Below are 26,193 nucleotides of genomic sequence, written 5' to 3'. Positions count from 1 at the left end.
TGCTGTATGAGCAGATATTGTGATGCAAGACAATATATTTTAGAAAAAAAAATGAAATATTGTATTTTGTCAGTGAACATTTTACATTTTTGCAACTTTCTAGATAAGTTAATTAATATTTTCTCCTTATGATATAATCCATGTTTTCTGCAAAACATATATGCTGTTGCAGTTTAGTTGTATATAACCCTCATTTCTAGTAGACAGGGTTGCCATGTGAGCACAATGTAAACTGAAACAACAAGGAGCTACTAAATCCAATAATGATGCACCTGATCTGACAGACGTCCTCAGGTCGAGTTTTAACTTCACTTTTATGTTGCAGGAATGTGAACTGATCACATCAGCCTGGACTGTCTGGCTTAAGGAAACTCAGCAAGGTTTATAAAATTAGATTAACAATTCAGGTCAGTGGTGGAAGAAGTATTCAGATACTTTTCTGCAGTAAAAGTACCAATACAGCATGTAAAAATACTCCATTACAAGTAAAAGTCCTGCATAAAAAATCCTCCTACAGTAAAATAAGTATTATGAGCTTGATGTAGTTAAAGTATTGCAGTAAAAGTACATAAGTATTATGAGCTTGATGTAGTTAAAGTATTGCAGTAAAAGTACATAAGTATTATGAGCTTGATGTAGTTAAAGTATTGCAGTAAAAGTACATAAGTATTATGAGCTTGATGTAGTTAAAGTATTGCAGTAAAAGTAGTGGTTTGGTCCCTCTGACTGATATATTATTATATATGACATCATTAGATTATTAATAGTGAAGCATCAGTGTTAGAGCAGCATGTTACTGTTGTAGCTGCTGGAGGTGGAGCTAGTTTACACTACTTTATATACAGTTAGCTAGTTTAGTCCAGTGGTTCCCAACCTAGGGGTCGGGCCCCTCCAAAGGGTCAGCAGATAAATCTGAGGGGTGGTGAGATGATTAATGGGAGAGGAAAGAAGAAAAAACAAAGTTCTGATACACAAATCTGTTTTCAGTTTTTGGACTTTTTCTCTAATCTTTGATTTTTGCTGAAATATTGGATCATTTGAACATTTATTGAAATGAAAGCATGTGAGAAGTTTAGAGGGAAAAATCACTATTTGGTGGAGCTGTTAACAACTCATAGACATGTGAAATGTGACCCCGACTACACACTGCTTTTTGTAAGACGTCAAAAGCCAAAAAGGTTGGAAACCACTGGTTTCATCTTTAACAATGTGTTGTATTTTAAAAGCTTGTTATATTATCCATTGTGTCAAATCTTCATCTGAAAAGTAACTAAAGCTGTCAAATAAATGTAGTGGAGTAGAAAGTACAATATTTCCCTCTGAAATGTAGAAAGTAGCATCACATGGAAATACTCAAGTAAAGTACAAATACCTCAAAATTGTACTTAAGTACAAGTATTTGACCTCTGGACTTCCTCTAACTTCTCTCATGATGTTTCAGCTTTTTCTACACTGAAAAGTTTTGTGATGAAATGCTGAATCTTATACTTTGATTTGACTATCAAAATAGTTGCATTTTTACTCATTTTCTGTCAATCGACTAATTGATTAGAACATGATCTCAGGACTGTTTGATACACATTCATACACACTCACACATAACATTCAGAAACACAGTAAAACACAGCCGTGTGTCAGTTCATCAGAGGTGTTTTATTTGTGGATTTCTGAGAACGGATGGCGGCATGTTGACAGATGTTTGGCGTCTCACTCTGTCTGCTGAGTTTCAGAGCTGTCCTCCTCGTCACTGATCTCCTTGGTGACGATCAGCACCTTGCGGGTCGTGCTGGAGGTTGGTGGGCTGCATGGAAAACATAGAAACAGTCCTGTTACCTTCCAGTCCTTTGCTGAACACAAAACAATGCTACTTACAGTCAGTGCTGCCAAACAGCGTCTTTTGTAATTACGAGTTTTGTAAATAGTGTTTGCATCAACATCCAAGTCACAATAACCACTGGGAAACTCAGATATATCCAACTTGGCACTTACTAAGGAAGTGCCTGAAAACCAAACAAACATGGATGCTTCACATGAGCCAAAAACCAACATTTAGTGTAATAAAACTCAAATGTAACTGATAAAGTGTTATATTGTCAGTACACAGTGTTGTAATCTTGGTGATGTGAAAATGTTTAATGTTAAATGTAACATTCTTTAAAAGACTTTTAATTTTATGTATTTATGATTTCTGTTATTTTTCATTATTTAAACTGTCATTTTTAACAGGAGACCACAGGCAGTACACCTTTTCCCTAACTGTTTGTGCTAACTGTGCTACTTTTTGTCAGTCTATGGACTCATAAATGTTTGTATGTTATGTTGTTACGTTTCATTTATTTATTATTTTGCTGGTGGAGATGAACCTCCATAATGAATCTGCTGAAACAGAAGTTATTCATTTATTTTCACAAGATGTTTCTTGACCAGCTGATACCTGACATTTGATGGAATCCCAGTATCATCCCTGTTCGGACTGGTTTGACTGGTCCACTCACCTGAACAGCTCTCCATCCAGCAGCCTCCTGTACTCGGCGATCTCCATCTCCAGCCTGGTCTTCATGTCCAGCAGCAACTGGTACTCGTGTCCCTGCCGTTCCAGGTCGGCTCTCAGCTGGGCCAGCTGCTCCTCCAGAGCGCCCACCTGCCTCTGGTAGCCCGCCAGCATGTTGGCGTACCTGCCCTGGGTGTCGGCGAGGGTTCCTTCAAGAGACGCTTTCTGAAGTGGAGTGAAAACAGTATTTAAAGGAGATTTAGTCTCAGAAAATTTACAAGAAAAAAACCCAGAAATGTTAGAAACCCACCATGCTGAGCTGTGCTTGGAGCTCGATCTCCAGACCCTGCAGCGTGCGTTTGACCTCTGTGACCTCAGAGCGCGATGATTGGAGCGACTCGGTGCTCACAGCGACCTCCTTGTTGATCTCATCTGACTGTAGAACAACAAAATAAATAAATAAATAAATAAATAAAAAACCTCAGAAATCATGTCAAAGTGTGTTTTAAAATCCACAGGTATGCAGACGACACTCTACTGTTTGTTTGCTTGATTTCACACATTTCTTTGTTTTTATATTTCTGTACTATTTATTGTACTTTTTTATGTTATGTGAGGAAGGCCAGAGTGTTTTAAAATCAACATGTATTCAGATGCCACACTGTTTGTTCACTTTCTTTCACACATTTACTTGTTTTTATTAAATCAGTCAACTTATTAAATTTAATATATGCTTACTTTGTTTTTAATTTACCCTTTACTGACTAAATATATTATTTTTTATGTTTTTTATGCCTTCCTTTCTTGTTTTTAATGGGACAGGAATCTGCAGTGCTAGCCTGCAGATCCTCTAACAGCCACTAGATGTTGCTAGAAAATGCTTAACTATATTGAAGTGAATGGGAAAACCCCTGACTCTTTTGCTAATGTCATTTCTTCTACTTTGTTTCTTGGCAATGACTTAGACAATTGTGTCATTATTAAAAACATTTTAACTGAATTTCTGGGTGTGTTTGCTTTGCTTTTAATAAAGAGTTTCTGACATCAGAGGGTTTATAAAACTCACCTTGGCCTGGAACCAGGTTTCCAGGTCTCTGCGGTTCTTTGCGGCGACGGTCTCGTAGTGTTCTCTGATTCCAGCCATGACATTGGACAGATCCTGCTGAGGAGCGGCGTCCACCTCCACGTTCACCTGACCGCTCATCTGAGAGCGCAGAGCCAGCAGGTCCTGCAGGACAAAAAATTAGTCAATCAACTAGTTTGAAAAGTTGTTTATCAAGACACAATTATACATTTTTGTTTTTAAATTTAAATTCTTTGGGGTTTTCTGTCTGCTCTGTAACATCAGCTGTTTGTAAACATGACTTTGGACTGGATTGGCGTTTTTTGGACGTATTGTAGACTAAATTGATAATAATAATAATAATAATAATAATAATAATAATAATAATAATAAGCATAGACTTACAGATAAATAAAATATCTTTTAACCCTAATCAAGATACTGATTTCTCATTTTATCGTTATTTGTTTGCAGCGGCATGCCCACCTCCTCGTGGTTTTTCTTCAGATGGATCAGCTCCTCCCTCAGTGATTCGATCTGCATCTCCAGGTCAGACCTGCCCAGCGTCAGCTCGTCCAGGACCCTCTTCAGCCCAGCAATGTCAGCCTCCACGCCCTGACGCAATGCCAGCTCGTTCTCAAACCTGCACAACAACCAGCAGCATTAATCACATCAGCTGCTTCATCCAAAAACTGGTAACCGCAGGGACTTATCTACTAACTACAGTAAGATGGGAGGACGTTTTGTAGTTTGGGGGAGAGTATCACTAATTCTGAGGATTATTTATTTGTTCTGGTGGAGGTTAGAGCTCAAGTTGTTTGTGACATAAAAGTTCAGTGTTTGTTTACTCACTTGACCCTAAAGTCATCTGCAGCCAGTTTAGCGTTGTCAACGGCAAGATAGAGTGATCCGTTTGTACGGGTGGCATCAAGGATCTGAAACACAGAAGTAGTACAGAATGTACAGAATTTTATCCACTGGTCTCATCAGAGTATCTAAACTTAGTTTCTTGTACAGAGGCTCAAAGACAGTTTTAGTTTTTAATTGATGAGGATTTTTCAAAATTTCATCTGATCCAGGAACTCTATTCTTGACTAAAACTAGGAAGGAAAAAGAAACTTCATTTGGGTTGATTAGTTGCTGCCTGCTTTGCCCTGGTGTCCTATTTCAGTGTAGATAAGGTGTACAAAGGTACACAGGTACACAGGTACAAAGGTTCATCTGATTGAAAAACTATGCAAATAAAAGTCAAATTTCCCGTCATTGTTTTAGTGGTTTCTGTTCTCACATCATGCAAAACCAGCAGCATTTCACCTTCAGGTGGCCTCACTCTGATCTGGGTGTGGCTGCACCTGTATTCATCCTGCAAGAAAGCCTACATTATGTTTGTACTGTACACCTGAGTTTAGCCACGGGACTTTTCATGTCAGTGAGCTGCAGCTTGCTGAGGATGAAGCTTTTGTGTTGGGGAAGATTTATTTTCAGCTTTGTGTTCATACAAACAGAGCAGCTCAGATTCCAGCCAGCATTCTTGTCTGGATGTTTTCACATGATCTCAAGTTTCTGCTCTTTCTCTTGAGCCTCTGCTGTAACATAACATACAACCGAAACAAACCTGCATTCAGAATCAGAACTCAGACTCACCTGGTCTTGCAGGTCACAGATGACGGCCTTGTATGCGGTGCAGTCATGCCCCTCAGGTTTGGTCTTGCTCTCCAGGAACTGTCTGATCTTCAGCTCCAGCTCGGCGTTAGCATTCTCCAGGGTGCGCACCTTGTCCAAGTAGGAGGCCAAGCGGTCGTTCAGATTCTGCATGGTTGCCTTCTTGTTGTCAGAGATGTCGATGGCATCAGCCAGGTTGAAGCCACCGCTTCCAGAACCGGCAGCAGAAAAACCTGCACCAGCAGAGGAGAAGCTCCTGGGAGCACTCATGCTGGAGATGCGGACCCCGGAGCCTCCGGCGCCACCATACACACTGGGGGCCCTCATGGAGCCGAGGCGGTTTCCACTAGAGAAGGTGACAGAGCGAGTGTAGGAGGTCATGGTGGAGGAGGTGTGCCTGCTCTGGATGGAGAGGAGAGAATGCAGGAAAGGTTGAACTCGGCTCCTTTTATGCCACCTGAAAGTGAGGGAGGGTTTTGGTGGTCCAGCCCTCGCTGCTGCACGCCTCAGGCAAAAATCAGACACAGAGCCAGTAGGACGACGACAAACAGAGCAACTGCAGACGAATCACAGGAGGAATTTTAACTGTCTGCCTGTTGCACAACGATGCATCACCTCCAGAACCTCTGTTTGTTCTGCTATCAGTATCTCAACATATCTTTCAGGTGACTCAGTGATGTCGTTTGCTCAGCTGCTTCTCTGTGAAGCTGACGAGTTTTATTTTATCTAATCTGCATGAGATTGTTGAACATTTCAGTCTAAAGCCCCTCGACCCTCCTCTGTCTAACACCCACCTGGATTCCTCTCTGCACGTCCAAACCTGTCTGTCACTCCGTTTGGATTCTCCTCTCTCCTCTGTTATTGTGCAAGCAAACAATGAAATCCTTTGTGTCGGCTCTTAACTCAGGCTCTGTTTGCTGTCATAAAACAGGGCAGAAAATGAGCTGTCATTCACTTTACAGCAGGTTTACAGTTAATGTGAAGTTTGGTGACAAAATAAATGTTCAAATTCAGATCTAAAAATACCACACACTACTGCCTGAATTACCTGTTAATTATTCTTAATTTAACAAGGTAGCATCTCATTTAGAACCCAAATCTTACTTGTGAAGCCAAGACAAGTATAACAATGAACTCTTACACAAGCACTATACCACTTTGCACACACTAGTACCATGCATTTTATTCTAAGTATATATTTTATTCTGTCTAACTTATTTGTGCTGTGTGTTTTATTTTATTCTAGGAATAGGTACTGTATATCTTAGTCTGAGTTTTGTACAGAACACTGTATGCTGAGCCACGTCTAAGACCATTTCTGTCACAACAGGCAATAAAGTTTTCTGAATCTTATTTAAACAATGAATGTCAGGATCTGTTTTTTTAAAGAAACCTGTGCACAAGAAAACATTTGTTCATTAATCTTTAAGGTTTTCCAGCAGATGTTGGAACCTGGCTGCAGAAATTTGCTCCCATTCAGCCTTGAGAGCCTTAGAGAGGTCCAACACTGATGTTGATAGTCAGGTCTGACCCGTAGTTCATCCTAAATGTGGTTGAGGTCAAATTCTTCCACACCAAACTGGGAAAACCATTTGTTTATGGAGCTGCCTTTGTGTCATGTTGCAACAGGAAAGAGACAAACACAAACTATTGCCACAAATTAGGAAAAATACTAAACTGAACTTATTTATGCTACTCTTATCTGTTTTTGGTTAATTTGCATGTTTGGCTGTGTGCACTAGTACTCTCTTCACAAAAGACATTACCAACTGAAAAATAAAGTTGTTTTAATTTAAAATGAATTTGAACATTGTTGTCTATAATATTGTATGCTTCAGTGGTAGTAAAATCTCCCTTCACTGGACCTAAGAGGCAAAAAACAAACCAGTAAAAACAGACCAAGACAAAGCACTGTCTACATACTTTTGGCCATAAAATGTACAATTAACAGAAATATTGGACCCTCAATTCAAGACTAAAAAATTTAGACAGTAATGAGTCAATTAAATATGTATATATAAAGCATAATAAAGCTAATTAGAAAATAACAAAAAAATAAAGTATTTAAACACTTCATATCTTATGTTTCTTTTGAATATATGTTCTTAAATGTATTTGGTGAATTTGGTGGCATTAAAGGCCCAGAAAATGATTCAGCAAATAATTTAATTTTTTTATTAAAAGTTTGGTGACGTTGTGACTCCTCACAGGACTGAGTTTATTTCTCTTTTCTCTGTACTGAGCAGTTTACTCACTGCTGGCATTTTATTCTCAGGATTTTTCCTCATTTCAATCAATAAAGAGTTCTTTAAGAGGGAAATAAAAACTCTCAGAGTTAGCTAGCTATTCTGTGTTCACATCATATGTGATGGATGGCAGAGCTGATATGTTAAGGACTTGCAAATGTTTATGTCAGTGGTAGGCAAACAGCAGCCTGTGGGCCAAATCTGGCCCTCCAGAAAATATTATTGGCCCCTGACAAAACCTGATGTTTTGACTTCAATCATTTGCATTGAACCTTTTACATAATTCTTCACAAATCTACTCTAGGTATCAAAATAAACTCATGTAAATCCACTAAGAAGAAACTGGCCCATGGTTGAACCTAACTGCTGACCCCCTGGTTCACATAGTCAGACAATTCAAGTTGGTTTTACGATATTAAACTTGGTCACACTACATCCATTAAATTTGGGTTTAATCTCAGCAAACAACAGATTCTATGTTTGTTTGATCTTTGTCAAGGCGGATATGTCGGAGTTTCAATAAAAGTCTGAGTTTCACAGTCGTAGTAGACTTTGATATGAAAGCTATAAGCTGGAAACTGGTAATAATGTTAAGTCTGATACAACATGAACACGTCAGTTAACCAACTTCACTTAGCATGCTTACTAGCTTGGTTGTTAACAGGACACAAGATCACGCAGTTTATTGTAAACCATGTCTCTTTTTTCACAGTTGTAATATTTAGTCTATTTACTTGCATAATCATAACATCAAAACTGTACATTTATGATTTTGCTGAGTAAACCATAGCTGTGTCCCAATTCAGAGGCTGCATATGAAGACCGAATCCGTCACAGCGGTGTGACCAGGCTGTCCCATTTCTTTTCCTGAATTTGGGGGATCCAATGGCTGGATCCTTCTTGACCCAATCTATCCAAAGATTCATTGCACGAACTGGACTTGGGACAGCCAAGTATCCCAGAATGTATTTCACACGAACTGTCAGCGATTGCTCAGATTTTGAGCCAGGCTAAAAACTGTTGTTATTTTCGCTGTAGGACTGTTAATATGTCACTTTATTAAGTTTTAATGTTTTTTCAGGCGAGAAAGTAACCATGTTTCATCTTTAACAATGTGTTGTATTTTAAAAGCTTGTTATATTATCCATTGTGTCAAATCTTCATCTGAAAAGTAACTAAAGCTGTCAAATAAATGTAGTACCTAAAAATTGTAATTACAGTACTTTCAGTCACCACTGCTTATCACAACCGAATGCCAGCTCAGCAATGTCATCTATGTTTATAATCTGACGTTGTTGTCATTCTTCAGTAAGTGTTCGTCTAGCCTCGGGTGTTTTTAATCAAAGCTGATCAGACACTAAACTGCACAGAGAAGAGGAAAAGGACTCCTTTGTGTTTGGTGCCTTTAGTAAGCCTCATATTTATATAACAGTGAAACAACTTTACATTGCAAGGAACAGAGGACCTGCAGTATTTTCCCTGTCAGTCCTTAAGTAGACAAACATGGCTGCTGGCGTTTAAACAACCTGTCAGCAGCTGCTTTTCACTGGTGGTGAAAGACGCAGAGCATCGAGTTTGTTCAGGACTTTCCATCACTTGATGAAGAACACAACATTCCCAGTGTATATCTTGTACAATACTCTTTGTAGCAGCCCTTGGTGTCAATTAACAGACGTTGAGTTCAGCTGGTATGATGACTTTTATTCTTCGAGTACCGTGAAACTAAAACACAAAAAAAATATCAAAAACTTAATCTCCATACATCAAAAGCATACATCGCAACTACAATAGTATTTAAAAACATTACATTTACCACGTTTAACACAGCATAACTATAATTCATTACTACAATTAAAAACACATGCTATATTTATTACATTTACTTAAAACCACACTACAAACGTTACAAAAAAACCCCCCTAATAACGATACCATGAACATAACACCTCAGACAACTGCACTCCATAAACAAAAACATACATTACATAACGTTGTCTCCCTGACCCCACAAACAGCATTACATTTTTAACTTAATTTACTCGGTTAAGAATGTGGCCACTTACACTCTTTAAACCTGTTTCACTCACTTAGAATACTTGTATGACTTGGTAGTAAACCTGTTTCAAACTGTAGAGTGACATCACTGATCTGAACTGTCACTCTAATAAAACCTGGTGTCAGAGGTGACACACAGGCTGAACATTCATACTTTCCCTGAAGAAGGCTGTAGGGGATATTTTTTAGTGCAGTCATCACTTTGTTCTTGTTTACTGGTTTACTGTTATTTACTCTGTAAGAAGTGGATGTTGCTGATTCTGCAGCGGTGTGACTGTTGTGTCCACTAAACTCTGTCAGGTGTAATTATTGTTTTCCGGTTTGTTCCATGGATGCATGACAACAAGTCCTCCACATTAAACTCTAGATATGTGGTTTGATCATGTGACTCCAGAGCAACACATAGGAGAGTTTTCTAATCTGACGCCCCTATCAGCAGTAATCAGCAGGACGACATCATCTGCCTGTGCTTTATAAACCGTCACACATCACTGTTAAACAATGATGATGTCTGATGAAGTGACAGCACTGTGGTTAAGGTCTGGTTAGGTTTAAAGATGATGGTTTGGGTTAAAATGATCACTTTGTTAAGTTAGATCAGGGGTTCTCAACCTTTTGTAGCTTAAGGACCACTTCTTCCAACGACCACCTTCCCAAATACATAAAAAAGAAATAAAAAACATGACTAAAAAAGTCGCAGTCGGATGATTGAGAGGCTGATGTGCAGAGTAGCATTCCAAGTTGCTTCCAGTTTGTTCCTCACCTTTGATTTTGTGACAGTAACAGTGGAAACCCCTGACTCACATAAACAGATGTCGGTGAAAAGTAACAGACATTTGATTGCCCGTTTTGACAGAGAGGGATACCAACTGGCAGCCAGTATCCAGAATGATCAGTTCCATCAGTTTAATTTCCAACACAGTGGATAGAGACGTGTTTTCTGAAGGAGAAAGTTAGCTAACTAACAGTGGCAAAATACATTTGCCTCTACCTGATGATGTGTTGTGATTGGTGCGGTGATATTAAGACGTAACTGGTCATTGAAATTATGCATTTTAATTTGACGTTTGTATTTATGTGAATTCTTGAGCACATTTATATATAAAATAATTTGCTTTGTAAATGACCAAAAACAAGACTAGGTCCTGGTATATGGCTGGACCGACGGTTTATGAACAATGTGTGAAAATGTGGCCAGTTTATTACAGTGATAGTCAGTGTTAGTGTCTATAATGTGAATTCCTGGATATTAAATGTTCATTTGCAATTTTCTGTTGTGGTCCCAGTGTAATGACGTAGCATCACATGACATGGTTCAGCTACGTTTGAGTTAAAAAAAATAATAATATAAAAAAGTTGTGATATTTGATTTGAAAGAGAACTGATGTTACTTGTAATTATAACTATTCTAATTATTATTAACTCCTCCTGCTCTTTCATCTGTTTTACTCTGTGGATGTCTCTCGTTTTTCACTCTGCACTGAGTGTTTTGTCAGAGTGATGGTTATTTGAGTGCTTTAACTGTGCGTTCTCCCTCACAGTGGAAATTATAAATGAAAGTTTTGACAGCATTTTGGGTGCAAATTCAGTCAGCTTATTTCCGCCCGGTTACTGCAGTTACAGTCAAATCAAGCGCACCCGTAGAGCAGCCGCCCCACACTAAACTGATATAACAGCTACATGAGTCTCATGTTTTACCTGCAAGACTCGAGTTTTAATGCTGTTGTTCATCATTTGTGATGTGAAAACATCAGAGAAATACAAAGCTTGCATCCTGGTATTAGTTCAGTTATAAAATCCAAACGCAGCGCAGTGCTGCCACGGTAGAGGCAAAGAAAGAGCAACAGCCAATGAGGAAACTCCAACATGGCCGGTCGACCAATGGTGAAACTTCATCACTCACTCACTCACTCATGGACCACCGTGGTTACAGGATTGGCCCTGCCATTGTAGTCCAGCCCAAAAAATAATTTTCACCATTTGGCAGTACCACTGCCTCCGTGGCCCACTAGATGGCACGCTGAGGCCCACCTGTGGGCCGCCAGCCCACTAGTTGAGAATGGCTGAGTTAGAGAAACATGTTGTGGGTTAAAGTTACTATTTCCTTAAAGTTAGGCCACCTTTGTCGTCATGGCTAAAATAATAACCATGGGGGTAAGGTTATTGTAGTTACGCTTTTTAAAAAACTGTCTCGACTCACGGTTGGAAACAGGAAATGAACAGTGTCTCCTGTGGCAAAGTCATGGATGTATAATAAGGGCTGGATGGGGCGCCGCCGCTGAGCCTTGCAGCCAATTTTTCCCAGTGGCCACTCGCGGTATTGCAGTGAAAAATCCCCCTGCAGCCTAAAAAGGATTTTCCCCCATAGACCACCATTGTAAGAGACGTCTGTAAAACTGTTGACAGGACACCTTGAACTGCAAATAATGTCAATTATGACTCTTTCTATTATGAACTTTTGATCCATGAAGGTTTTATGTTTGTCAAACTTCCCTTGAGCCGAGAAAAGCGATTTAAAAATCCGTGACATCATCACAATGTAAAGTCTATGGGCCAGCGGGAGCTCGTGGGCGGGGCCAGAGGGGGAAACATTACTGCGCATATTCAGTGGGCCGTACAACACGGAAGCAAACCCGGAAGCTAGAAACTTTTTTTGGCGTATGCGCCAGGCGAGCAATTCCTATAGGACTGAATGGGCGCCATTTTTAGTCCGGTATCCAGCTCTCATAATACATCCCTGGGCAAAATCCACTGTTGGGTTAAAGCCTCCATCCACCCTCCTCCTCTGAATGAACAAATCAATCCACATATATATACATCATCTGAACTGCACCACTGCTCCACCTCACAGTTACTAAGGCTGCTGGATGGCAGCTGTCACTCAAACGCAGTGGCGTCGTTCAGCCTGGGCGTCCGAGGCAACAGCCCCGAATGTTTATGAACAGCTCCGGGTCTCAAAAAACTTTTTTTTTTACAAAAATAAGAATAATAAAAACAAAACCCCAGATCTATTCATCTGATCATGCATTAAAGTTGCAATAAACAATATTTAGCTGTATTAGTTGTCAGAAAATAACTATCTGCTATGTAGAGATATTGTGGAGTAATGACGTCCTTACCAGTGAATGAAGTCACACTCCCTCTGTGTGTGTCGTTATCCGAGCTTCTCTGTTCTTTGTCTTGATAGAGACGCGCCGGCCGCACGTGCATGTTGGTGCATGTGAGTCCCTCTGTGTCTGTTTCCAAGATGGCAGCCGTGTTACAAACTTTCTCAAATTACAGCTACACAGTTCACTAAAATATGTTTCTGAAAGCATCTGAGGTGCGAAATAGGCGACACAGTCACAGAATCTTGATCTGTATTTGATCAGCTCTTCCTAGTTTGACAGTTTGATCTAAGTTTCGTGAGTTGTTGGCTTCCTTTTTTTCCCTAAACAACACACATTTGTTTTGGTCTGAGATGTTGGTGCTATAGTGCGACATCTGGTGACTGAATGTCGTGTATTGCAATTTTAAAGCCCTTGAAAATAATATGATATCAAAAATCCAAGTATGTTTTAGGCATGTGTGTCAGTCATGCAGCAGATCTACTTCACACTCGGCGAGTGCGAGAGAGACAAGGAGAGTGCACAGGTTATAGGACTTGTCATTGTTGACATCTGGTGGTAGCTAGCTAGCTACTTCACTGTGGCAAGACTTGAAAGTTATGGATATAAGAAGTTTTTTCCAAAAGAAAATGGATGAAGGCAATGAGGCACAGGTGAGGCTACAGGAAGCTGATGAAGAAGAGGGCTCTTTAGCTAGCTAGCTAGTCTGGCTCAGTGGTTCTAAAACATTTTTGTCACGAGGCACACCATTTATGATACCAAATATGATTATAGATATGTAAATCATCATAAATAAGACTAATTCCACAGCACACCAGTGTGCGACGGCACACAGTTTGAGAACCACTGACCAGAACTTGCAGTGTCTCACATCTTATATTAATTTTACTCTGAAATAACTTAGGAATGTTTCAGTTATCGGGTGAAGAAAGATTTCTGGGCTGGGCTAAGCTCCCAGTGTTTCAAGATCCTACCAACACCTCTGCTCAAACCTAACTATAGGTCATTTTTGGCATTATGACCTGTTGTGTCGTCTTTCTTGGGAGGACAGTCTCCTGCATTAAGAGAGCTGATACAGCTCTGATTCAGCTTGTTTTTCAGTTTTCCAAACTGATATAAAAATATATCTTTACTTTGTTACTTACTCCAAAATAAACCTATTTAAAGTTATAATCCTTCACATTTTCATTAAGTCAAATCTTGTTTTTGATTCTGTACTACAGCTCCATTCACTTATTTACATTCGTTTCTGTACAGCAGTTTTCATCGTTGAGTGGAGGGTTTTTTCTTTGTGCTGCGTCTGCAGTTACCAGCTGTGACCACAGGTGGCGCCAAATCCACCAGGACTGAAATGTGTGTTTCTTAATTATGTTTTCTCAATAACAGAATCATTTTCAAATGTCATTAAGTCTCATTAGATGACAGGAAATCATCTGTGAAGACTGAACTGACATTTAGTGTTTTTATTGTTTATTTAATTTTAATCATTGACTTGACTTTCATTAACAGTTTATTGGAGCAGCACCTAGTGGTCACACGAGGAACTGCAGCTGGAGTTTGGACAGAAGACACAACAGACCAGGTTTTATTTTGAAGCACCTCAGCAGACTTTTATTGGTGTGTAATTTCTGGGCGATCTGTGTGTGTGCGCCCTCTGCTGGTGCTCACTCAGTCAGGGTCTCAGTGACGGTCTCTGTGGAGGAGCTCACCACCTTCCCGTCCACCACTTCCTCTACAATGGTGATTATCTTCTGTTTGGTGGTGGAGGTGGAGGTGGAGGAGGCAGAAGTGGCGGAGGCAGCAGAAGCGGCAGAGGCGGCGGAGGCGGCGGAGACGGCGGAGGTGGCCGAGACAGCGGAGGAGGCGGAGGAGGACAATGCGGAGGATAAGTTGGAGGATATGTTGGAGGATATGTTGGATATGGAGATACTGCAGGACAAAAACAAAAAGAGGGCGTTCAGTCACAAGAATCCAAACCTCATCTGTTTGATCTCATACTAAAAAATTCCCTTCAGAGACAAACATTTAAAGCATCATGGGACACTAAAACTCCCAGCTGATACCCAAGAAAATCATGTTCTTCTGGGTTTTATGAATAATAAATAATATATATTTAAAAAATAACTGAATTGCCCAAAAAATAAACATGATCTTGTTGCAGGTTTCATAACCTGGCTAAATTATTTATTTACAGAATTTAACACCTAAAGAACTTTTTTCTTGATGTTGTTTCAGAGGTTTTTCCAACCTGATAAAAATACAATCCTGTCAGAACACTAAACATCTATACTGTGCTTTATGTTTATAAGTATGTTCACGATGTTACGCACTTTGTAAACAATGTTTTATTAGATTATAATTACTTTTGAAAATATATGTCACCCATTCAGAAATGCCATCATTTTGCATGTGAGTAGAACTATACATGCTCTAGGAGACTTTTTACGAACACAAAAAACACACAAAAAAATTCTTATGTGCACATGTTCTCAATCCAGCACAAATATCCGTATATGAGTGGATAGAGGAGATTAACAAACGCTGGGCCTAAATATTTTCTGCAGTTTTGTTTTTATCTACTTCCAGCACATTTTCCTTCCTGTAAATAATCTTGTCATTCTCTCACCTGCCGCTGGCCTCTCCGTCCAGCAGCCTCCTGTACTCAGCGATCTCCATCTCCAGCCTGGTCTTGATGTCCAGCAGCATCTGGTACTCATATCCCTGACGCTCCAGGTCGGCTCTCAGCTGGGCCAGCTGCTCCTCCAGCATGCCCACCTGACTCTGGAAGCTCGACAGCTGCATGCCGTAGCGGTTCTGAGTCTCAGCCAACGTGGACTCCAACGACGCTTTCTGCAGGAGAGAAGAGAGAAGAGAAGAGAGGGTTCAGCTTCTTTATCACCTCAAAAGAAGAACAAAAAACGCTGGATATAAAAGCAGCAGATGTGATGATGACCATGCTGATCTGTGACTGCAGCTCGATCTCCAGGCCCTGCAGTGTTCGTTTGATCTCTGAGATCTCGGATCTGGACGTCTGGAGGGTTTCTGTGCTGACGGCGACTTCTTTGTTTAGTGTTTCTGTCTGTGGAGAACAAAAAAACATCATGATCACAACATATTAACCTGCAGACGGGAAATAATACATGGAAATACACATTTAGTAATCCAGAAATGAAAAGTAGTTACACCAGCTTCATTTTTACTTTTTACCCCCCTACTTTATGTATTAGAAGCTGTAATTACTTGATATATTTTTAGACAGCATACAAAACGTACAGCGGAAAAACAAATACAATAAAGCTAATTTCTTTCTTTCTTTTTCCTTTAATTGTATTTCCTTCATTTCCTCCTTCAGTTTATCTGAAAGCATAATTTTCATATTTGCTAATACTCTTTTTTTTTTTTTTTTACACATAATGGAACAGAATAATAGATTCCACCTGCAAAAAAACACCACAAAACAGACAAAATTAAACTTTTGTAATTTGACTATTTGCCCTTTTTGAAATAAACTCATAAAATAAAATCTTCATAAAATCATATAAAAATAAAATGATACCATGATACAACATTTGAAATGTAGTCACCATCTTTGTGGTTATTAAAGTCAAAAATAAATATATAACAAAAAGTTCTGAGAAGAGTCAAATTCACCCTGATTTGACCCAACGCCACTTTTTTCCTGAACTGACTCTACTGAATTAATAGTTAACTGTAATCCTCCGGCCTCTTTGGACAAAATTTGTAAAAATTCTTTTGTCCGTGTCCTCACCTTGGCCTGGAACCACGCCTCCAAGTCTTTGCGGCTTTTGGTGGTGATGCCTTCGTAGTGTTCTCTGATTTCCTCCATGACCTTGTTGAGGTCGACCTGAGGAGCAGCGTCCACCTCCACGTTCACCTGGCCGGTCATCTGACCCCTCATCGCCAGCAGCTCCTACGAAAAAACAACGAGACACAAGAAAAGTGAAGATTCGCCTCCCTGCAGCTGCAGCAAGTTTAACTTTCATTTAAGAAAGACAACACAGACGTGCATTATAAGCCTGTGTTGTATAGTTAATGTTGCTGTTGACTCCACAACAAGAACTAGTTTGACGTTTCAGCCGCTAATCGATGCTACAAATGCAGAAAGCAGCAAATACAGAAGCAGTGAAGTTCAGCACGGATGGAAAACTGTAACAAATAGAAAAGTTGTAATGTTTCATTTTATAGGACACAGGATTATTTGACCACAAATGACCTACATAACACCTAAAACCTTTAATCTTTGTTTTTGTGAATGTTTTCAAGAGAATATTCAGGATCCACCGACAACATGTGTTCTTTCAGCTTTCTGCTCCATATTTACAACTTTGTTTATGAAAAACTTGAATTAGATTATATAGAGGTGTGTCAGTCAGTCTACTATTTATATTTTTATTGAAATCGATATTTAAAGCGACCTTAACCACCAAATCACATTAATTCCACTGGAGTCAAAAGCTGAGCTAGCATGCTAGGCTAATTAGCATTAGCAGGAGTTTGGCTTTATTTGTATTCTCCATCGTGATTGGATTTAGCCTTTTTGTGGAGTAGTTGACTGATTTACCAAGATTACAACAGCTGGGAAAAATCAATAACTAATACAATTAGTTTTAGTTTAAGCTAAGGTTAGCTGTAGCTATCTCAACAACTAGCTTCCACTTGATTGAGCTCTGTTGTTTTAGAGCGCAGAAAATGCATAGTTACTGCTGTTAAACATCAGAACATCAGATTTTGGTCTTAACTCAGTTTTGAGTTAAATATGTAGCTACTGTGTTGTGTTTTTGTAGGACTTTAATCTCTTCACATTGCCTGAAATCTGTGTTGCAGATATTGTTTGGACTAGACAGGCACCAATTCTCCTGATACAGATTCTGATTCCTCAGCTCAGGATATCTGCTGATATTGATTATTGATCTGATACCAGTACTTTTTCACAAATTTAAAATCTGTGACTTGAACACAGAAATGTAATCGATGTGGATTGGTGACTTCTTGTTAATACCCGATCTGCTTATTAAGATCAGGATCGATAGCCCACTGACCTCCTCGTGGTTCTTCTTGAGGAAGATCAGCTCCTCCTTCAGGCCCTCAATCTGCATCTCCAGGTCGGCTCTGGACAGCGTCAGCTCGTCCAGGACTTTCCTCAGCCCGGCAATGTCAGCCTCCACCGACTGACGCATGGCCAGCTCATTCTCAAACCTGCAGCACAGCACAAAGCATTTGTCTCAAAACTGTTTTTTACAGAAATAAAACTGATTTAAGCAGGCAACAGAGAGGGGGAAATGGTGAAAATGTGCTTGAAATATTTCATGAAAAGAAGCTTATTCACTGAAATAATAGAAACTTGATGCCATTGCCTGAATTTGTTAAACAAAATAAGGGGCATCAGGCAGGGATGACGGTTGGTGTCAAAGCTGTAGTGCTTCAAGCTGCACTTCCTCCAACTGCCACTAGGTGCTGGCTGGTAAACTCTTTACTGAAGTAAACTTTCATCATAAAAGAACTGTTTTTCCTCAGTAAAGTACAGTTTCGGACATATTTTAAATGCAGCCTGTCCTCTTACTTTTGATGACTTTTGCCTAAAGTCAGATTTTGTTTTGGTTTCCGTGTGAATACTGCCATGTCAGACTCTAACTAACTCTAACTCTAAATCTTTTGTTTTCTCAGATGTCGACATGCATGCTTATTTCTGTTTCTTTAAATTTTAACTCTACTAATCAAATTCATTCACTCACTTGAGCCTGAAGTCGTCGGCGGCCAGCTTGGCATTGTCGATGGCGAGGTAGATGCCGCCGCTCATTCTGGTGGCATCTTGGATCTGAAAGAAAAAAATGACATAAACGTGGTGAGTGTTTTATGTTTTATGCATTTGTTTAATCTAATATTTTAAGTAGTAGCTAAAGGTGTTAGTAATAGTAGATTTATCAGAGATAGATTTGTATTTGTTCTCAGTCAGCTTGTGATGCTGATTTGTCGACTGCTGGTGATTTTTTGTGAATTCTCCAGGATTATTTTGGTGACTTTCTCTGCGTTCATTTTTGTCTTTATTTAAAGGTTTACTACGCAGGATTTTCCTAAAAAACAAAGTATAGACTCATACAACAGTAATCCCTCTCGATCATCACTAATCACCCACTAGAAGTGTGTGGTGGTGTATATATCTACAGACTCTGCCCTCTGCCTTTATTTTCTTATTTTCTCTTTTTTTTTTGCTGTGTTCGGGACATTTCTGGGCGTCAACCTTTGAGCAGTGGGTGTGTAGCTCCCAGCCAATAACAGCCCTGTAACCACCCTGTGTGCTGTCTCCGTGTCTCTCCTCTGCTCCGCTCTGCTCTCTGTATCTGTGTCATAGATGTATAAAGAGCAGCAGGTCTGTGTGCCTGTTGACCGAGGGCGGGGCTGAGATACACACACACACAGAGCAGAGAGGCCACAGCGGACAGGATGAAGCTCTGCATTCACACAAAATCTGGCAACGCAGTGTTGTGCAGAGGTGTGGGCGTGTTTATTTGTGCTTTAGAGCGTAACCGCCATGAAACAATCAGAAAATAATGTTTTATTTATCTCATTCACAGCTTTGTTCTCTCTCTGAGTCGCGGAGGAGAGGCCAACTTTGAATGCTGAGTTTACAAACACCAACTGACAAATCCTGCGCAGTGCACCTTTAACATTTTGCACGTGCATGGTGCCCTTTTTTTCAGTACAAACTCAGCTATCAGTCTAACTTATAATTTTATCAATTGTCAGTGTCACAAAGTATGAAGCTACCAGGAACACAAATTATAAGAAAAATGACACAGTTGCCTATAAAAATGTAAAATATTATTATAGAACAGCTCAAGGTTGTAAAAAGTTTTTTTCACCGTTCAAACACACAAATAAAGCAGCAAAAATGAAAGAAATATAACTATAATAGAGTAGAGCTGCAACAATTAGTGGATCAACTGAAAATTAATCAGCAACTATTTTGCGTATCAATTAATTGTTATAGTTGATTTTATGTTTTCTTTTGTTAAATTTGCCAATGAACTGAATATTTTGGGGTTTTGAACTGTGAGTACATTATCTTGGGCTGTTCATAATGGGCATCAATTTCAACAGTCTATTTACATCATTCAAGTCTTTTTCATTAAAAGAATGTGTGTCTTTAAATCACTGAAAATATTAAGTTTTATTTTAGTTTTATGTTCTACCAACTTTCTCAGTTTGTCCCTACATGACGTATAAATATTATTATTATAAATTCTTTTCTTGCAAGCTTTCATCTCTTGTTCTTTTTGCTTAAAGTGGAATATTTGTATGATGACTTTGTGCAGATTAAAGCATGTTTATATGATCCAGTTACATGACTGCTTCAAATTTTAATTTGTTTTGTTAATATTTATCAGCCATGTACAAATATTTCCTTGATGACCTCTGACCAAACTTCTGCTGTCTCCTCAAAATAACGTTCATATTTTAATAAAAAACATTTTCCAATTACTTTGTGTTGGCATCGTGAGTCCTGTGTGTGTTTTAAGGTTTGGTTAAGGTCAGTGAAAGATGGTGGTTTCATTTAAATGTTAATAGTCAAAAAGTCACTGCAGACTTTTTTTGTGTTAAGCAGAGACGGTGATCTTTCTGTGACCTTAACCAATTCAGTCTTTACATAAGTGTTTTTGTGTGAAATCATAACTTGAAAAGTAACTACTAAAGCTGAATGTAGTGGAGTAGAAGTATAAAGTACATGTATCTTAAAACTGAGTGAATGGGCTTTTTGTTTTCCATCACTGCAGGTGAATCATGTGCTTCCTGCTGCAGAGGTCACGTGAGTAAACGTGAGCTTACCTTGGCCTGCAGCTCTGTGATGGTGGCACAGAAGGCGCTGTAGTCTCTGGCGGCGGGGGAGGCCTTGCTCTCCAGGAACAGTCTGATCTTCAGCTCCAGGTCGGCGTTGGCCGTCTCCAGCTTGCGCACCTTCTCCAGGTAGGAGGCCAGACGGTCGTTCAGGTTCTGCATGGTGGCCTTCTCGCTGGCTGAGATGTCCAAGCTATCGCCACCGCCGAAGCTGAACCCTGCACCGCCAGCGCCGCCGCCGTAGCTGAAGCCATAACCACCTCCACCGCCACCACCTGCTGACATGGACATGGAGGAGCCACCGGAGGAAATTTTGACATGGGAGCCACCGGCGCCGCCATACATGGACCTGCTGCTGCTCATGTAGGCTCCGCCACCCATTGACCTGGAGCTTCTGGAGCTAAAGCTCATCATTTTGTCAGTTTACAGATGCTGCGGTAAAGGAGGCTGTTCTGCTTCAGCTGGAGAGGAGAGAGTGAGGAGCTCAGAGAGAGTCTGATAATTTATACTGTTAGATGAGGAGGAGGAGGAGGAGGAGGAGGGGGAGGGGGAGCTCATGCCAAGCCTGGGAGGAGACACCTGCTTTGTTTAACTCACAACTCGCAGTAATGAACCTGTGATGTGGGTGTGTCTGAGAAATTTGCTACAGCGTACTTGCACCTGCAGAGGCATCATCACGCCACTCTTACTTTACAATAAATATCAGAGTACCGCAGGACGAGTCCAGACCTGTGTGACATTTAATGAAAATGAAAAAAGTTCCTTCCCAGCAGGAATTAAAAATCAATCAGAAGCGTAAAACTATGGTCATGCTTAGAATCATCTGTTAGGTAACTGTTGGCCGCAGATCTATTGTGCTGTGAAGCAGGAGCCAAACTGGTTTAAAGAGTAAACTACTTGTTTGACTAGGATGAGTCCTCGTCAGCTGCTTAATCTTGAGTAAACAGATTAGAGTATTAGAGGCTAGTTTGACAGAATTAAATCATTACATGAATCGTTTTGAAACAACTAAATGATTCCTGCTGCAGCTGACAATGATCTTAATTCTTTTTTTTTTTTAATCAATCTATTAACCGTTTAGTCTATAAAACATTAGAAAACAGTGTAATAAATGTTCATCACAGCTCAGATGTCTTGTTGTTGATGATTTAAATGATATAAAACAGAATGTAGGTGGTCACATTTTTCTTTGATAAAATGTTGCAAATTAATTAATTAATTGGTCTAATTGGTTTCACATCAAAGTTTTAACCATTTTAATCCTGACAAAACCTGAGATACACAACTTTTGACAAGCATGAACACATATTAAACAGAAACAGTAACTTAATATAGGAGGAGGTGAAGGGAGGCTCTGTCTCCCAACATGATTAACTCGTCAGCTTGACTGACACTCAGGACTACATGAGGTGTCTTCTGTAAGTCTCCTACAACCGCCAAGCCTCCATTTTGATTGGTGCGAAGGGATTTTACGTAAACACAGACAGAGGTAGAGACATGAAATACTGTACTGTAGAAACAGATACAATAACATTTAAACAGAGAAAACGTGACAAAAACCAGACAAAACTAAAAATAAAATACAATAAAAAATATAAATAATAATAATAATTATAATATATGTGAGCCAGTTATCTTTGCTAGGAGTGGTTATAATAATATTACTAATGTTACTATTGTTTTCATGAAGTTACTTTATTGTTTTCATGCTAATTATTATTTTCTATGCTAACGTTACCTGTTTGAGGGGGTTTCTGTGCTGCCGGTTGATGTTTGGGACATTCACAGTTAATTTCTCACTACCTGTAGAGCTAACGTTATGTAGTCCGCGTTAGCGTTGTCACTGCTACTGGTGGCTGTTTCTCACTGGAATACATGTCATATGTTGCAAGAATAGATGTGTATCAAAGGTAGTGTGTGGTAAAAAAAAAAAAAAAAAAGCTTGCAAGGATAGGTGTCACATACAAATTCACCTGTAACAGTAATATTACTGGTTTCCAGCAAGTTGATTTATTGCTAAATACTGAAAAAGTTCATATATAAGCTGTCAGATCCAGGTATCATCGGATAATTCGTAATTCATTTGTAATTTAAAAACCAAAAGGTAAAGACAGAAAAGTACCAGCAAAGACGGAACCTACGGCTCCACGATGTCCCTGGAGACAAACAAGAAAACATCAAAGACAAGGTTGCCAACATTTGTTGTGCTGTTGTTAGAGAGACCCTACAAAGATCAGGGAAGATACCAACATCATTCATTGTCTAGGTTGTCATAACGATAAGCAGCAGAGGCCGAGGACGACCAACAACACTTCTTACATTGTCTTTATCGGTTGTTTCTCTCAGTGCCAGAGGATTAAGAGCGAATATAAAGCGTAAAGCTTTGTCTTCTTTTTGGAAAGCTCAGTGGGTAAATGGCATATGGTTCTCTGCAGAGGTTGCTATCTTAAAGAATCACTTTAATGGAGTTATGTGGCACTTAGAAAGTGACCCTAAAGGCTGTTATGTTCTATTAATTCTTAATGTTGATAACAGCATTCTCCTTGTTGCCAGTTTATATGGATATATCTCTAAACCTAATGACAGGAAGGCAGAGGCTCATATCCTGACTTACTGCAGCTTTTATCTCTAGATGTGAACCAACAGACCACTGTGGCCATTGATAACATGCTTCATAGTTTTATGTGGAGAAACAGAATATCATATCATAATACATCATAATACATAATGTTAGAAAATCAGTCTTAATGAACTCTCGTGAACATGGTTTCCACCCTTAACACTACTTTCAAGATAAATTGGATGAAACAGTTTCTCAAAACTTGGAATCCTTAAATTTGTTTTTATTACAACTACAATGTTGAAAAAATTCCTTTAAAATGGTCACATTTTCACAAACGAATGCTCCTATCCTGGTCTTTCATTTATAGACATCTGGAACAGTAGAGACACATTATATAAACATAACTCCTCAATTCTAGTAACACATTAATGTAATAAATACTCTGAACTTCTAGACAAGTATGGTATTACTTTACCACCGATGGAATATGCTTTATTTATTGATACAGTTCTTTCTGGTGTCATAATGCTTCTTAGAAACTCAGTGGGGTGGTAGGGGAGGTAGTGGTGTGACTGAAATGATTCATCGTTTTAAACACTTTTAATATAAAGACAACATTGATATGTGACCTGCTCGTTTTGTCAACTGGTTCCAGAAGATTTATGTAATTTATTTTGGTGTCATCCCAACTCTTGTATCTGTTGGCAAGATGTCTGTCCATTCATTTCCCAACATATTGATTCTGAATTATTTTCCCTTTCCTATGAAAATGTATTGTTTGGCTTTTTTATTCAAAGCTCAAAATCATTCCATGTTTAAGAACTCAAAAGACTTGACAATTAAAAATAATTAGTTTAGTTTTCTATTGAGCCATGTTTAGTCTTTATAATGTTTTTTTTTCTTGGCTAATAAATCAGATCAGATTCTGAGTTTGACAAATCTGGAGCCGATTTCAACAAATTTGCATCATGCAAGCTACGACTAACAAGATTTCCTCTCGTGTTCATTTTGACATGTTAACTAATTAAAAGAAATGACGTACTCAGGACTCATGCATGAGCATGCAGGAGGACGGTAAGCTCAGACCCCAGCCCTGTCAATAGGAACTGAGGTGAAATGGCAAATATATATCATCTTTTTAATAGCAGCAGAATATTGTGGATTTAAACAGCTTTTCAGAATTTCAACCAGCAGTTTATTTGCGTGCAGTCATCAGATGTAATAACACTGATTACACTGATGAGAGGCTCAAACTGAAGTGATGGCATGTCACGTAGTGTTACTGATTTGAATGTTAAAGCGTTTCTTGGGTGGGACATAACTCTGTGGTATTCTGCTGCAGGCGTGTTCTCATCATCTGCAGCTGCTGCTCTCAGGCTGCGGGGGAAGCAGGCAGGTAGGTACAACACCCGGACCTTTATCTTCATTGAAGGTTAATGTCGGATTTCACCGTGAAAAACACCATGTCGAACACGTTTCTGTGAGAGGGGTGTAAAGAAAGAAACATTTAGTGACAGTTGACGAGGACAAACTTAAGAACGTGTTTTACAGGAGTTAACATACAACTGTGACACAATGACATAACTCACACTGCACAGTTTTCATTGAATTGTTGTTGAAATTTCCATTTTTCCTTCTTTCAGGACATCTCATCCATGTCAGATTGACAGCTGACAAAATAATCAGTGTTACTCCTTCATAAGTTGTTTCCAAGGTTAAAAATGACCTTCCAATCTTAAAGAATATCTTTAAGTTAGCAATGTGATGTACTCACAGCAAAACTTTGTGCCGTTAAAGTTAGAAAAACTGAAAATCTTTGCTGAAAGTGGCACTTTCACAAAGACTTGATCTGTACACCATTTTCATAGTGCATGAAAACAAGTCATTTAAGTAAAAAAAATCGAAATAAAAGGAACCCTAACTCATGTTTGTGCGTCTGTAAATATTATAAACTCAGTTTCATTTTGAGTAATTCTGACTTTCATATATGATATACTAAACTGAAGAGAAGAGATCAGGACTTCAAGAGGAACAAGAGTCCTTTTATTGTAGGTCAGTCTGTCAGGTTTGTGCACAGAATGAGGTGTAAGACACTATATGGCCAAAAGTATGTGGACACAGTTCCAATGAAGGGAAATCTTCATGCTACAGTAGACAAGAAGACCTTCGCAAAGGGGTTAATAGACAGATCAGAGGTATTGAGATGAATAACAGGAAAGGAAATCAGAATACGTACGTGTATATAGACATATATATGCAGTATGTAAACACTTTTAATCTTAAAATATAAAAATCTGAGGAAAAAATCATGATACAGTCTACTTTCAGGCAAGTCAGCAAATGTATATTTTTTCAATTCTATCTTTTCAAACAGACAATTCCTCAAGTCATTGTACAAAGGGCAATGAAATACAAAATTCATCTGCGACAACACCAAGATCACAAAAAACACACACAAACGTATGTAGAAATGCTGCCTGCAAGTCAAAAGTCAGGGCTTCAACCTGTCCTGAACGCTTCGTTTGTGACGTTTTTTTCTACCTTGCTGACGAGTTTACGTCATCCACTGCACATGTTCATAAAAGGCTGTCCGATCTGTAGCCTTGGTTGCTAAGGTGGTTGCTAAGGTGGTTGCTAAGGTGTTTCCATGTGTTGTCCACTCTCATATTTCAGATGTGATTCAGCTCCAACATGTACAGATGGATTTGAAAAGTTGACATTTGGAGTAAAGAAGGAGAAAAAGAAGTGAAATCCTGCTACTATAGTTTGTTTACGTAGCCTCCGGAGCCGGAGGAAGCTTCCTGAAGCTGACCAATCAGAACAGATTGGGCTCATCAGGAGGCGGAGCCTTAAAGAGACAGGAGCTAAAACGGCCTGTTTCAGACAGAGGCTGAACTGAGGGGCTGCATAAAGGACCAGTAGAAGATAAATAAGGAGTTTTTAACTGGAAATCATGCAAAGATATTCCAGTAGAGCCCCAGAATATAAATATAGAGCTGAAAATCATGCATGAATAAGGAGAGCTGGATACAGGAGGAACATCGGGCCAAACTGTAATTACAACATGGGCCTAAAAACAACTTTTTCCCACAGATTAAATTGTAAAAGAGATGTCTGTAAATCAGCAGATACACTTTTTGAGGATCATAAAC

General features: G+C 39.2%; 2 protein-coding genes and 1 long non-coding RNA gene across 7 annotated transcripts; 1 reads left to right on the top strand and 2 right to left on the bottom strand.

Annotated features, from left to right (window-relative positions):
* Nucleotides 1-1,634: 1,634 nt before the first annotated feature.
* Nucleotides 1,635-12,723, bottom strand: LOC121884490 (keratin, type I cytoskeletal 13-like). Of its 2 annotated transcripts, XM_042393334.1 has the most exons (9): nucleotides 12,637-12,723; nucleotides 6,011-6,133; nucleotides 5,199-5,618; nucleotides 4,407-4,489; nucleotides 4,041-4,197; nucleotides 3,558-3,719; nucleotides 2,802-2,927; nucleotides 2,496-2,716; nucleotides 1,635-1,801 (listed from the first exon to the last, which is right to left on the bottom strand). In XM_042393334.1, the coding sequence occupies exons 3-9, from the start codon at nucleotides 5,595-5,597 to the stop codon at nucleotides 1,708-1,710; spliced, it is 1,242 nt and encodes a 413-aa protein (XP_042249268.1). In that variant the 5' UTR covers nucleotides 5,598-5,618; nucleotides 6,011-6,133; nucleotides 12,637-12,723; the 3' UTR covers nucleotides 1,635-1,707. The 2 variants fall into 2 exon arrangements, with proteins under 2 accessions (XP_042249268.1, XP_042249270.1); XM_042393336.1 differs by lacking the exons at nucleotides 6,011-6,133; nucleotides 12,637-12,723 and having other exon boundaries at nucleotides 5,199-5,779.
* A 469-nt stretch (nucleotides 12,724-13,192) lies between these two features.
* On the top strand, nucleotides 13,193-14,217 carry LOC121884573. The gene is made up of 3 exons (XR_006092374.1): nucleotides 13,193-13,277; nucleotides 13,882-13,977; nucleotides 14,134-14,217. It is a non-coding gene; the product is annotated as an uncharacterized LOC121884573 (long non-coding RNA).
* Nucleotides 14,199-23,024, bottom strand: LOC121884480 (keratin, type I cytoskeletal 13-like). 4 transcript variants are annotated; one of them, XM_042393323.1, is made up of 8 exons: nucleotides 22,798-23,024; nucleotides 20,470-20,756; nucleotides 18,378-18,460; nucleotides 17,685-17,841; nucleotides 16,394-16,555; nucleotides 15,578-15,703; nucleotides 15,251-15,474; nucleotides 14,199-14,553 (listed from the first exon to the last, which is right to left on the bottom strand). In XM_042393323.1, exons 2-8 carry the CDS (start codon nucleotides 20,638-20,640, stop codon nucleotides 14,289-14,291), a joined length of 1,188 nt encoding a protein of 395 aa, XP_042249257.1. In that variant the 5' UTR covers nucleotides 20,641-20,756; nucleotides 22,798-23,024; the 3' UTR covers nucleotides 14,199-14,288. The 4 variants fall into 4 exon arrangements, with proteins under 4 accessions (XP_042249257.1, XP_042249256.1, XP_042249255.1 ...); XM_042393322.1 differs by lacking the exon at nucleotides 22,798-23,024 and adding an exon at nucleotides 22,620-22,735 and having other exon boundaries at nucleotides 20,470-20,753; XM_042393321.1 differs by lacking the exon at nucleotides 22,798-23,024 and adding an exon at nucleotides 22,217-22,531 and having other exon boundaries at nucleotides 20,470-20,939.
* Nucleotides 23,025-26,193: the final 3,169 nt, after the last annotated feature.

This window comes from Thunnus maccoyii, chromosome 18 (assembly GCF_910596095.1).
Source record: "Thunnus maccoyii chromosome 18, fThuMac1.1, whole genome shotgun sequence".
NCBI lineage: Eukaryota > Metazoa > Chordata > Actinopteri > Scombriformes > Scombridae > Thunnus > Thunnus maccoyii.
The sequence above is the reverse complement of the archived record's forward strand: the minus strand, read 5'-3'. Positions and strand labels throughout refer to the sequence as shown.

Excerpts from the sequence above, each read along its gene's own strand:
- LOC121884480 (XM_042393321.1), bottom strand. The coding sequence starts at position 20,892 with ATGATGAGCTTTAGCTCCAGAAGCTCCAGGTCAATGGGTGGCGGAGCC. Across the intron at positions 15,704-16,393 it reads AGGCGTGGTTCCAGGCCAAG|ACAGAAACACTAAACAAAGA; the intron begins GTGAGGACACGG and ends TGTTCTCCACAG. Across the intron at positions 15,475-15,577 it reads TGCAGTCACAGATCAGCATG|AAAGCGTCGTTGGAGTCCAC; the intron begins GTCATCATCACA and ends TCTCTCCTGCAG.
- LOC121884490 (XM_042393334.1), bottom strand. The coding sequence starts at position 5,597 with ATGACCTCCTACACTCGCTCTGTCACCTTCTCTAGTGGAAACCGCCTC. Across the intron at positions 4,490-5,198 it reads TCTGTGACCTGCAAGACCAG|ATCCTTGATGCCACCCGTAC; the intron begins GTGAGTCTGAGT and ends TCTGTGTTTCAG. Across the intron at positions 2,717-2,801 it reads TCCAAGCACAGCTCAGCATG|AAAGCGTCTCTTGAAGGAAC; the intron begins GTGGGTTTCTAA and ends ACTCCACTTCAG.